This window comes from Neovison vison, chromosome 7, assembly GCF_020171115.1.
Source record: "Neovison vison isolate M4711 chromosome 7, ASM_NN_V1, whole genome shotgun sequence".
NCBI lineage: Eukaryota > Metazoa > Chordata > Mammalia > Carnivora > Mustelidae > Neogale > Neogale vison.
Genome location: NC_058097.1, coordinates 34,950,195 through 34,963,042, shown reverse-complemented (window position 1 = coordinate 34,963,042; position 12,848 = coordinate 34,950,195). Strand labels below are relative to the sequence as shown.

The 12,848-nt window shown below is 32.3% G+C and overlaps 1 protein-coding gene across 2 annotated transcripts in view; it reads left to right on the top strand.

Moving 5' to 3' along the window:
• Positions 1-12,848, top strand: part of PHKB (phosphorylase kinase regulatory subunit beta) — a 234,784-nt gene that overhangs the window by 59,580 nt on the left and 162,356 nt on the right. For both annotated transcript variants that reach the window (XM_044256209.1, XM_044256210.1), the window contains one exon: positions 3,492-3,572. In XM_044256209.1, the coding sequence (XP_044112144.1) occupies positions 3,492-3,572 (81 nt within the window). The remainder of the gene's footprint in view (positions 1-3,491; positions 3,573-12,848) is intronic.

Genomic DNA, 12,848 nt, shown 5'->3' with positions numbered 1-12,848 from the left:
ATATCAACCTTCAACAAAGCTATCAGCCTATCATTAAAATGTATTCCAAAAGGCATTTCTGGAGCCTATAAATTTTGTCTCACATATTATATTAAATTTTATACCGAGGCTAAGAATGCATTGTAGGATTTTATGTTTTGTTTTCACTTCTTTTTCTCTTACATCTGTGTATTACTTTTTAGCTGCGCATCCTATTGCCTTGTTTTTAGAATATGAATATTATATATGCTATTTAATGAGTTTTTTTCCTGCTCGTCATTTGATTCTGCTGTCTTTAGGACAGAATGCTTATTATTCATATATTCTTTACTAAAATAAGAGTATGTCTTTTTTATAGTCCCTTTCTCTCTAGAGATCTGCAATGTCTTACTTTAGTATGACTCCTCCAGTCATAGAAAGTACAGTTTCCCCATTTCTATGCAACGGAAACTCTTACACTTATTTGTAACCAGTTCCTTGGAGAACTAGTATTATATGAATATGTAGTTGCTCAACCTTCTCCTTATAATTGTGACATAATTAGGTTTTATGTATCTCTTGCTTTGACAAATATGTTTACTGTCTGAAATAGGGTTTTCAGAAGATAGTGGCTCATTTATTTTTGTTTCCTAGAACTTAAGCTTAGTGCCTGCCTCATAGTAGATTTTAAATAAATGCTGGTCAACCTGTTTCTTGGCTGTTTCTGTACCATTTGCCACTTACTGTACTTTCTCATGGAAGCATCCTGCAAGTCAAAGCAGAGGGCTTTTGGAGGTGTAGCTATAAATGCCCGACCATAGCAGTGACATTTCTTTGAAATCATTTCTGACAGGCCGTCAGTGCTGTAAGAAAATATTTGGGTGAGCCTGGCAGAGGTTTGAAGCTCTTCTCTACCATGTTCTGAGAAGGGTCACTCGAAAGTAGTATGTCAGTCTAAAAAAAAAGTATGTCAGTCTAAAAACCCTAAAATAAGAATTTATATCTTTGGGTCTGGCTCACTTGGACCTTGACAGCACCATGACACCCCCTGGACTTTGCTGAAAAGTCAGGAGGCGTCCAAGACAGCTCTGCTTCCTGAGAGAGGCATCAGCACTGCCAGGTCCTGGTGGCGGTGTTATGTAGTTTTATAGTATACATTATTGCTGCAAAAATTTTCACTGCATGTATTTTCACCGCATAACTAATTGGCTCTAAGGCAATTTTACTTTGAAATATAAAATCACAAAAAATAAAAGGACATTAAAAGGGATATTATGTAGCATGAAAAATGAATGACAAAAGTAAAGACTTTATTGTGAAATACAGAACACTAAATATATTTAAAATGTGTGTAAATTCATGACAGTATTGTGCAAATAACTGATTTTATTTTTTTATTTTTATTTTTTTATTTTTAATATATTTTTAATACTTGACGTATTTATTTTTTTTCCCAATTTATTTATTTTCAGAAAAACAGTATTCATTATTTTTTCACCACACCCAGTGCTCCATGCAAGCTGTGCCCTCTATAATACCCACCACCTGGTACCCCAACCTCCCACCCCCCCCGCCACTTCAAACCCCTCAGACTGTTTTTCAGAGTCAATAACTGATTTTATTTTTTGGATTTTACCTAAGCATTTGTTTTCAAAGTCTTTGGTTCAGAGTAATAAATTTTTCTTTTTTGCTTGTTGTTTTGTCTCTCATTTGTGTTACGCTTTTTTTTTTACCAAAATTTCTTCCTTCATTAAGAGGGGTATTACTTTCCAAATACTAGGATGCATATTTGTAACTGAGCTTTGCACTGCCTTGTGAATGCCGTCTACACTGTTGTTTGTTTATTTGTTTGTTCTTGGCATACTGTCACATCTCTGTTCATAGACACTCCATAGTTCTGCAGTAAATGTGGTTTCAAACATCTGCATCATTGTATAGACCATTATGAGGACTAAGATTTAATATAGAAAGTACAAATTACAAAAAGATACTTATAAAAATACAAGATTTATATAATATAAAAGTGGGAGAAATGCAGAAATGAAACCAAACTGTCAAATCAGACTGTCTACCAGGTTTTTGTTTTTTTCTTTTACAGCAAAATTGCCTTGTGGCCAATTGGTGATGTGGAAAAAATGTACCCACTGGAAATATTTGTGTTTAAGTGCTTGCGGCAAAGATTTCTAAGGCAAAGATGATTAGGCAAAATACCCAACACACCTGGTAGCACAGGGCCACTTTGTCCTGGGCCTCTCAGACACAAATAATTTTCTGCCCCCAGTTTCTGTCAGTTACTTAGTAAGGATTGGAAGAGAGTCAGGGAAGACATGAGCCACCAAGGCTATTAGAGAGTAATGATCTTCTGGATTAGAATCATATCAGGACAAAATTACATTGTGCTTTCTAGTTGATTTTAACTCAAGTTATCATTTTCCTAGGTAAATGAAAATTTTTTTACTGCTTCCTGTGTATTTATTTATTATATAGCAACTTTATTGAGATATAATTAACAAAATTTACAATTCACCTATTTAAAGTATACAATTCAGTGGTTTTTATTACAGTTAGAGAGTTGTGCAACCACTATCACAGTTAATTTGAGGACATTTTCATTACCCCATAAAGAAATTTGGGTTCATTAGCTGTCATTCCCTACCTTCTCGAAAGCCTCCTGCCCTCGGCGATCACCAGTCTACTTCCTATCTTTATGCGTATTCCTATTCTGTAAATTTCATAGACATGGAATCATACAATATATGGTCTTTTGTGACTGTCTTTTTCCTTTAGCATATTCAAGTTTTGTCTGTGTTATAGTATTTATCTTTCACTACTTATTTACTTGGCATCCCATTCAGGCTTCTGTGAGAATCTTTTTTGTTAAAGTAGACATTATTGTCTTCATTTTTTTCGTTTATATCATATAATGTCTATCTTTAATAGATGAACTAAAAGGAAAAATGACTCATTTGCTTATAAAACTCATTTGTTCTTAAATGTATTTTATATGCTATATCATTGATTAAAATTAATATGTCCCTGCAGTTGCTTACATAAATTCTGCATTCTCTGAGAATAATACTGTTTTCTGGATGCACTGCCTATTGTTTATGGTGTATTGGCAAAGTCCTAATGTCTTACTTGCCAAATAACTTTTTCATTTACATACATTTGAAATGAATTGACATTACTTAGCTGCCTCTGAGGCAAAACTACTTCAAAGTAGACTACTTTAGACCCAGAATTTGAAAATAAATCTTAGAAAACAAATGTTACAGAAACAGTTCTATTAGGAGCCATTTTTCTAATCAGGTATTAACCACCACAGTAAATTTGAGGATTTTAGAGTTTTATATTCAAAGCTGGGATTTTATGATGAGTTAAATAGTCAGCTCCTTTATTTCACAATAGGAAAGGCAATATTTTTTATTTGCCACTATTAGAGAAAATGACTTGTAATTTTAGCTCTTACATAGAATTTCATAACATAGTCTTTTTGTTTTTTCCTTTAACCTTTTAATGTTGTTTGTTTTCAGATAAATACGGTGTCACTCTATCTCCTTTACCTTGTGGAAATGATTTCTTCAGGACTCCAGATTATCTATAACACTGATGAGGTATGAATTGCCCAAATTTTCTAGTACTAAATTTCATCTCTGAGAATATTTTTTTCTTTTACTTTTTAAAACTTAGTTTTCGTTTTATGAAAATGGCTTATTCATATAATCAGATACTGGATTTTAGATGTTGGATCAAGAATCTTTATATTAAAAAGCAAAGCACTTTAAAAATGAATGAAATATATGACCAGTTGTAAAACTTTTCACCTATGAAAGCTCTGCCTCAGGTGATACAAATGCAATAAAAACTTGTAACTTTCAGAAAATTTTAGTAACAAAGTGAAATAACATTTGCAGATTTTCTTAGCGTTATTATGTTGTTTTTGCATATCGTTGATTTTTGTAACCCATTTTACAAGTAAAAAGATACTTTTATCATGTTCTTTTTATTATATGGACCTCATATATTTTTATTATATGAGATCACAGTAAGGTTCTTGATGTTTTTAAAACATAAGTACAATGTTATTAGGAAATTTGAAAAGAATTTATATCCCAAAAATGAGAAGCATTTCTTTCTTAGCACTAATGCTTGAACATACACACATGCTGACATGTTTCCAAATATACCACAGTGAGAGCAAAAAGTTACTATTATTGAAATGTTACATATAATGAGAAGCCATCAAAGAGTAGGTATGCTATATATGCTTGTTATTATTTCTTTCCTGTGATCCATGTAGGGAGAACAAATGCATCATGTAATTAACATCCAAATCATCATTGGACTGCAATGAGGGTGCAGTAATGTAGTCCTGTCCTTTAGTACTTCATAGTCTTTGACATCCTTCTGGTTGTGCTTTTTTGATAGTAAGTAAAGTCTATTCATTTATTTTAAGATTTTATTTATTTATAAGAGAGAGCACAAGCAGGGGGAAGAGCAGAGCGAGAGGGAGAAGCACACTCCCTGCTGAACAGGGAGCCCAATGTGGGGCTTAATGCCAGGACCCTGGGATCATGACCTGAGCAGAAGGCAGATGCTTAACCAACTGAGCCACCCAGGCATCTATGTAAAGTCTATTTAGATGTACAGATAAACAGTAAAGAAGAAATTAAGAATACCCACTTATGGTTTCCTTTGTTTGATTCATCAAAGAATTACATGTTTTTATTTCATCCAAATACCTCTTTTTTTTAATAATATTGTGAAATGGTGGTATTCAAAGATTTTGGGTAAGGGAGGTGTGGAAGACCAATTAAGACCAATTTAAGCAGCATTCTAAAGTGCAAAACAAATGGAAGTACTTAACTCTGACTAAGGAAAGGGAGGTTCCCAGAACCATCCCATTCAGCTTTTCTTAGAAACTCCAAAGCACTGGGAGAAGTATCCAGCACAACATAGTTTGATAACCATTATATTAAGCAGCAGCTAACATTGACAGTTCCAAGTAATTTCCCATTAATGTTACTGATAGAAGTGGTGAAATTGCCTTGGTTAGTGGTAGCATTGTTTTGTTTGGTATTTTATTTTCATTTTTAATTTTTAACATTTTATTTCTTGCTTTCTCAGTACCTACCTTAGTTCATTTTATTATTTGTTTTATTTTTTAAAGATTTTTATTTATTTATTTGAAAGAATGAGTACAATCTGCACAGAGAAGCAGAGGGAGAGGGAGAAGCAGACTCCCCACTGAACAGGGAGCCCAGTGTGAGGCTCAATCCAAGGACTGTGAGATCATGACCCCAGCTGAAGACAGACGCTTAACTGACTGAGCCACCCAGGCACCCCATACTATGGTTCATTTTAAATCTTCAGATATCAACTGACAGTTTTCAAAAATGTGATTCTGCTTTAACCTTTCTATTCTTTCTTTGTATGATTTGAATATATTTAAGCAAGTTTGATATCTTCTTTTTTTTTTTTAAGCTTTTATTTATTTATTTGACAGACAGAGATCACAAGTAGGCAGAGAGGCAGGCAGAGAGAGAGGGAGGAAGCAGGCTCCCTGCCGATCAGAGAGCCTGATGTGGGACTCGATCCCAGGACTCTGAGATCATGACCCGAGCCGAAGCCAGAGGCTTTAACCCACTGAGCCATCCAGGTGCCCCTTGATATCTTTTTCTTAAAAGCTGTATTTTCTATTTTTTTTCTTGTTGATTTTTTTCTTACCCTTACATTTTTTATTTGGCAGATAAAAAATTTTTATATAGCTGATTTCAATAGACCTTTGACTTGTACACTTAAAATCCTAGAATAATAGAATGTGTTCTTGGGGCTCACCATCTTTTTCTTTGGTTTTTAAATATACTATGTCCAGAATTATATGGAGAAGCAGTAATTGGAACTGCATAGAATCTTTCAGGGAATGAAATTCCTTTTATCAAGGTATTTCAGAGAAATAAATTCTTTGAAATGTGGTATGACTTGGGACCATTTTGTTTTTTCAAATCGTGCCTTATACCCTAACTGGCAAGTTCATAGTCCTGTCTCTTTTCGTTATTCCCAACCATATAACATCTCAGGGCTACCCAAGAACCGGGGAAGGAAGTGGGAATGCCACTCATTTCTTTCTTTACTATCAAATTTTTAATTTGCCTAAGTCCTTATCTTTTTAGGATTGAAGAATACAGAGCTCATGCACACATGACACGCATATATGTAATATACATATTATATTGTCAACACTTTGGTTTATTTTTTAATAAATCATTTTCCTTAACAGCTTATCATCATATCTTTACCGATTCTCTTGTTTCTATAAACTTTGTACAGACAAAGGCTTAAAGGGGAGAAGGCTTAAGGGTACCCTTCCTAACAGGCTGTGAAAATATTGAGTGCCAGTGTTTGAGCTTGTGAGCCTTGCTGGAGAACATATTTGCTGAAGGCAGGGAACAGTAGGGGATACTCATTTTCTAGCGTCTTTCATTGCCCACATATATGTCATGTTCTGTGGTTATCTAGTCTCAATTGGTGTCTATGGAAGTATTCTGTGCATATTTGGAATATTGGATTTTTATTAAAAATGAAAACTGTGGGAGAGGCATACTTCCACAGTTCTTCCCTGGCACTCTTACTTGCTTTCTCTTTTTCATCTGGAGAGAAACCCATAATGTATATTAAAGCTATGTATTTTAAAACAAGTTTATAGCTATGTGTATAAGCCAGGTGCAAATTGCCTAGTCCTTTCCTGATATAGTCATACAGAACATGCTTAATTCCTCCAGCATTCAGTTGTGACATGTGTGAAATGTTGTCTCTACCATGCAAGTTCATTAGGGAGTTAATGCCCAGGGTGTTTTTTTGGGGTCTGGTCACATATACACCCTCTTCCTAAAGTTACTAAATTTCTAACTCTCAGGAAAGCAGGTGTTCAGCACAACATGTGTTTAGGCAAAAATACTGTTTGCACTAACAGTTCAGGCACAGTAAACCGCAACTGTGGCTTAATAAATTATTCCTTCATCATGCCTATCTACAAAAGAATACTTCATCATATATTATTCATCTTAATTACAGGAATTTATAGCTTACGTATAAATGATAAAAACTATTTAAATGTTAGAATATTTAGAGCTCTTTGTATTAGACAAATGAACAAGCATAATTGTTCCTAACGAATCAGAGTATATATTATCATTTTTTGTTTATCTCAACCCAGATAGGAAAATTATATGTGAAAATTGAGCCTGATAGCCCCTTATGTATGAGAAATGTTAGACCTTTGTGAGTACTCCAGAATTCTTTAGTTGTGAATGTCAAATGAGAAAATATAACTATGTCATCTTTTCTATGATGCAGCATAGTTTTCCAGATTCTTTTATTTCTTCTTAGGTACTCTTTTTCTGAGGTGTCTTGGCATCTTAATGATCTTCATAGGTGTTATTAATCAAATTTTAATGATGCCAGTTTACTTAACTACACATAAATCAATCAGAGAATAACAGTTATTATATGATTTAACTCATATGTGAAATTTAAGAAACAACACAGAGAAGCATAGAGGAAGGAAGGAAAAAGTAAAAAAAGAAATAATCAGAGAGGGAGATAAACCAAAAGACTTTTAACCATAGGAAACAAACAGAATTACTTGAGGAGAGGAGGATGGGGGAAGGGTAGTAGGGTGATGGGCATTAAGGAAGGCACCTGATGTCATGAACACTGGGTATTATAGGCAACTGATGAATCACTGAACTCTACCTCTCAAACTAATAATATACTGTATGTTAATTAATTGAATTTAAATAAAAAAATTAAAAACCCATTATTAAAATCATCAAGTATAACTTTTTTTACTTTGTTTCTTTGACCTTTATTAAGCATATGTTTTAAGAAAACATAAATATTAAATCATAGTTCTTAATTCATACAACAGTTTGAAGGAATAAAAAGATCCTAGTATAGTTAAGTACTCTTTGGTTTCTTTGTTGCAGTGAATTGTATTTTACAAGAAAATTCTTTCAATTTAAACCCTCAAATATATTGGCATATATTTTTTCATAATAATCCTTTTATCATTTTAACAACTGTTGGTTCTGTAATGTTGTCCTATTTTTCAATTGCTCAATTTGATAATTTGTGACATCTCTCTTTTCTGCTTGGACTTGCTTAAAGTTTTTCAGTTTTATTAGACTTTTTAAAAAACCAGTTTTCTGCCTTTTTGAGTTTCTCTACTATATGTTTTTTGTTTCATTCATTTCTACTGATATCTTTATTTCTTTTCTTCTACTTTCTTTTTAATTTATCCCTTTTCAGGTTTTTCATTATATGGAAGATTAGATTATTGATTTTGTTGCTTTTTTTTTCTGCCTTATGTATATACTTAGGGCTTTAAATATTCCCTGCTTAGCTTCATTCTAAAAGTTTATGATTTAATTTTATTTTCATTCAATAAAAATATTTTCCAATCACCATTATGATATTTTCTTTTAGCAGTGAGTTATTTAAATATGTATTTCTTAATTTCTAAATATTTGGCTATTTTCTATCTTTGATATGACTTACAGTTTAAATCTTAAGTGGTCAGAGAACATATTCTATACTGTTCTGATCCATAAAAATTTGTTGAGATTTGCTTATGACTCAGCATATGGTCATTATCAGTTAGTATTTCATAGAAATACAAAAATGCTAGTGGGCTCAGTGTTCTTTATTTTAATTAAATACACTGTGTTAATCAGGCTCTTCATATTTTTTATGTGTTATGCAGGTTTCTGTCTGTTATGTTCATTCAGTATCCAGCTATGATTGAATTTTTTTCTCCATTTCTGTAACTTTCTGATTATATATGTAAAACTACATGCATATGATTTAAAGTTGTTATACTTTTTTTTGAAGAAATGAAATTGTTTGCATCTAAAAAGAATTTAAAGAAGACAATAAAAAGAGCAGAGAACATGAATATACTTTTTTCCCCAATTAACAGACTGTGTTTTAGAGAAGTTTTAGGTTCACAGCAAAAATGAGAAAAAAGTACAAAAAGTTCTGATATACTCTTGCCCTCACACACCCATAGCCTCTTTTTAAAAAATTTAATTTAATTTAATTTTTTTCAGTGTTTCAAAATTCATTATTTATGCACCACACCCAGTGCTCCATGCAATATATGCCCTCCATATTACCACCAGGCTCACCCAACTCCCTCCTGCCTCCCCTTCAAAACCCTCAGTTTGTTTCTCAGAGTCCACAGTCTCTCATGGTTTGTCTCTCCCTCTGATTTCCCACTACTCACTTCTCCTCTCCATCTCCCAATGTCTTTTGTTATTCCTTATGCTCCGCAAGTAAGTGAAACCATATGATAATTGGCTCTATTTGACTTATTTCATTCAACATAAAAGTTGTTATACTTTTTTGTTGCGTTGACAATGTCCCATTTCAACTCATAAAATTTCTTTCTTAAAATCACTTTTTAACTAGAGCAGTTTGTTTTGATTAGTATTTCTATAGTGTATCCTTTATATCATACAGTTAATGCTGTTTTTAAAATCTAGTCTGCAATCTTTTCTTTTTAACTGGAGTACTCAGTTCATTTACAATTTAATGTAAATTTTTGTCTTGGTTTTAGTCTTTCATATTTCTATTTGTTGTTGGTTTCATCGGTTCTTTGTATTTTTTTTTCTCCTTTCTTATATCATTTTGGATTCAGTAAGTATTTGTTACAGTGGCATCCCTCCTTCCATAAGCTCATTAAGCTTTATTTTATTATTCTTTTAGTGGTAATTGTAGAAATCATAGTATCCTCAACTTAGTAGGGTCTACTCAATATTTATATTTTGACTGTTTTTCAGACCATTGAAAACCCTTAGCACATTTTAGCTTTACATACTATTGTTGACATTTATTTTAATTCTACGTAAGTTTTAAAAGAATTGTTTTCTTAAGAGAGAGTGAGTGGGCAGGGAGGGGCAGAGGAAGAGAGAAAGAGAGAGAGAAAGAGAGAGAGAATCTTAAGCAGACTCCACACCCAGCATACAGCTTGATGGGGGGGCTCAATCTCATGACCCTGAGATCACGACCTGAGCCAAAATCAAAAGTCAGACACTTAACCGACTGAGCTATCCAGATGCCCCAAATCTACATGTATTTTAAATTGCACAAAACATTAATATTATTGCTGTATTCAGCAATATAGAACTGTGCATCCATTCATATACATATAACCTTTGCATGTACCATTATGATGATCATCTTTCTTTCCTAGGTTGTTCTGTGGGATTATTGGCTCTTCCTGACTTACTATTTTTCTAAAAATGTCTTAATTTTATTTAATTTTTAAAGTGTATTTTAGGTTGAGTTATTTTCTTTGAATACTTCAAATATGTCATTACATTATCTTCTGGCTTCCATTGTTTTTTTTTGTGTGAATCCAGTGTAATTCTGTTGTTGCTTTTAGGAAAACATTTTCTTGTTGGGCAACTTTAAACTGTTTTTCCTTGTCTTTCATTTTTATTAGTTTTACTAAATGTGCTACTTGTGCTGTTCTTTGTATTTATAATCCTTGGTATTTGTAGAAGTTTTCATATCTGAACTTAATGTCTCTCATAAGATTTGGAAAATTTTCAGCTGGTTTATACTGAGATAATTGTTTGTGTTACATTCCTTTTTTCTATTTTCCTTTTTTGAAGCACCAAATACATAGGTGTTACACCTTCTCCCATATCTTTTCATCTTGTCCCATATCTTTTCATCTTTTTTTCTATCCTTCTCTCTATGGTTTTTACTATTTCTACTTTGACTTGGAATTTTTTTTTGCTGGTTTATCTTTACATTCATTGTTGTATGTTCTAATATAGATAATTGGTTATTAATTTAATTTTAAATTTTAGGTATTATACTTTTTAATTCTAGAATTTGCATTTGATTTTTTTAGATTGGTGTCTTCTCCTGAAATTCTCATTTTTAATAAAATTTCTCTTTTGAACTTAATTATTATTGTTGTATTAACTTCCATGTTTGATAACTGCACTGTATGGATTACCTGTGGTTTTGTTATTATGATCTATTTTCTTACATCAGTTTTGTAATTTTGTCTTTTTTCTTGCATGTCTGTTATGGCTTGTAATTGTTTGTTTGTTTGTTTGTTTGTTTTAACAATTTCTTGTTTTACTATTCATGGAGTTGTGAAACTATCACTTTTGGAACATCATCATCATCCTTAAAAGAAAAATGACAGGTTACGAGTCATTCCCCATTTCTCTCTCCCCCTTCCCCCTGACAACCACTGATCTTTTTCTCTCTATTGATTTGTTCATTTGCACATTTGAAATTAAGGTAATCATATAACATCTAAATTTTTGTGTATGGATGGCTTTTTCATCTAGCATATTTTGAAGTATATCCTTGTTATAGCGTGTATCAGTACTTTGTTCATTTTAATAACTAAATACGTTGCATTGCTTGTATATTCCACATTTTGTTTATCCATTTATTAGTTGCTAAAGATTTGGGTGATTTCTGCTTTTTGACTGTTACTAATAATGCTGCTCTGAATATTCATTCATGTGCCAGTGTTTGTGTACTCTCAGGTATATACCCAGAAATAGAATTGCTAGAGAATAGAACCTAATGTTTAATTTTATGAGGAATTGCAAAACTGCTTTCCAAAGTGATTGCATCATTGTACATTCCCTTCAGGAATGTTATAGGGTCCATGTTTGTTCTTCCTGGTTTTTGTTTATTTGTTTTTATTATAGCCACTCTATTGGGTGTGAAGTGATATCTCATTGTGGTTTTGATCAGCATTTCCTTTATTACTACTGATGTTCATATATGTATCATTTACCCATTTTTAGTTGAGTTGCTTAATTGTTGACTTATAAGAATTTTAAAAATATATTCTGGATACTAGATCCTTATCAGATATATAATTTATAAACATTTCTTCTATTCTGTAGGCTATCTTTTCATTTTCTTTATAATGTCCTTTGAAATATAAAGTAAAAATTTTGATGAAGTCCAGTTCATCTAGGTTTCCTCTTCTTGTTTGTGCTTTAGGTTTCACAAGTCTTTCTTAATTTTTCTTAATTTCTCCCAATGAGGTTTTATAGTTTTCAATATGTGGTTTTCATTCTTTTTAAAATTTTTTCCTGAATTTTTTATTTTCTATGCTATTGTAAGTGGAATTTCTTAATTTCATTTTCATACTTTTTATTCCTAGTCTTTATAGAAACAGTTGATTTTCATATATTAATCTTTTATCCTGCAACCTTGCTGAGCTTGTGTTTGTTTTATAGTTTTATAATTCCAACTAAGAGGTTTATCATATTTTTTCAAAGAACCAGCTCCTTGTTTCATTGATCTGTTCTTTTAGTTTCTATATCATTTATTTCTGCTCTAATCTGTATTATTTCTTTCCTTCTGCTGCCTCTAGGCTTCATTTGTTGTTCTTTTTCTGTCTCCTTTCGGTGTAAGGTTACATTCTTTGAATTTTTTCTTGCTCCTTGAGATAGACCTGTATTGCAATATACTTCCCACTTAGAACTGCTTTTGCTGTATCCCAAAGACTTTGGACTGTTATGTCCATGTATATTTTACATGTATTTTTTTTTTCATTTTTTTCCATGTATTTTTAAATATCTTCTTTGATTTCTTGGTTGGCCCGTTTGTGGATTAGTAACGTGTTGCTTAACCTCCATATATTTGTGGTCTTTCCTGATTTTTTTCTTGTGGTTGGTTTCTAGAAACCAGAAAAGGTGGATGCTATGATTTCAGTCTTTTTGTATTTGTTCAGGCCTGTTTTGTCACTTAGTATGTGATGTAGTCTGGAGAATGTTTCATGTATGCTTGAAAAGAATGTGTATTGAATCCCTGAGGATTTTCTGTATAGAATACCATGT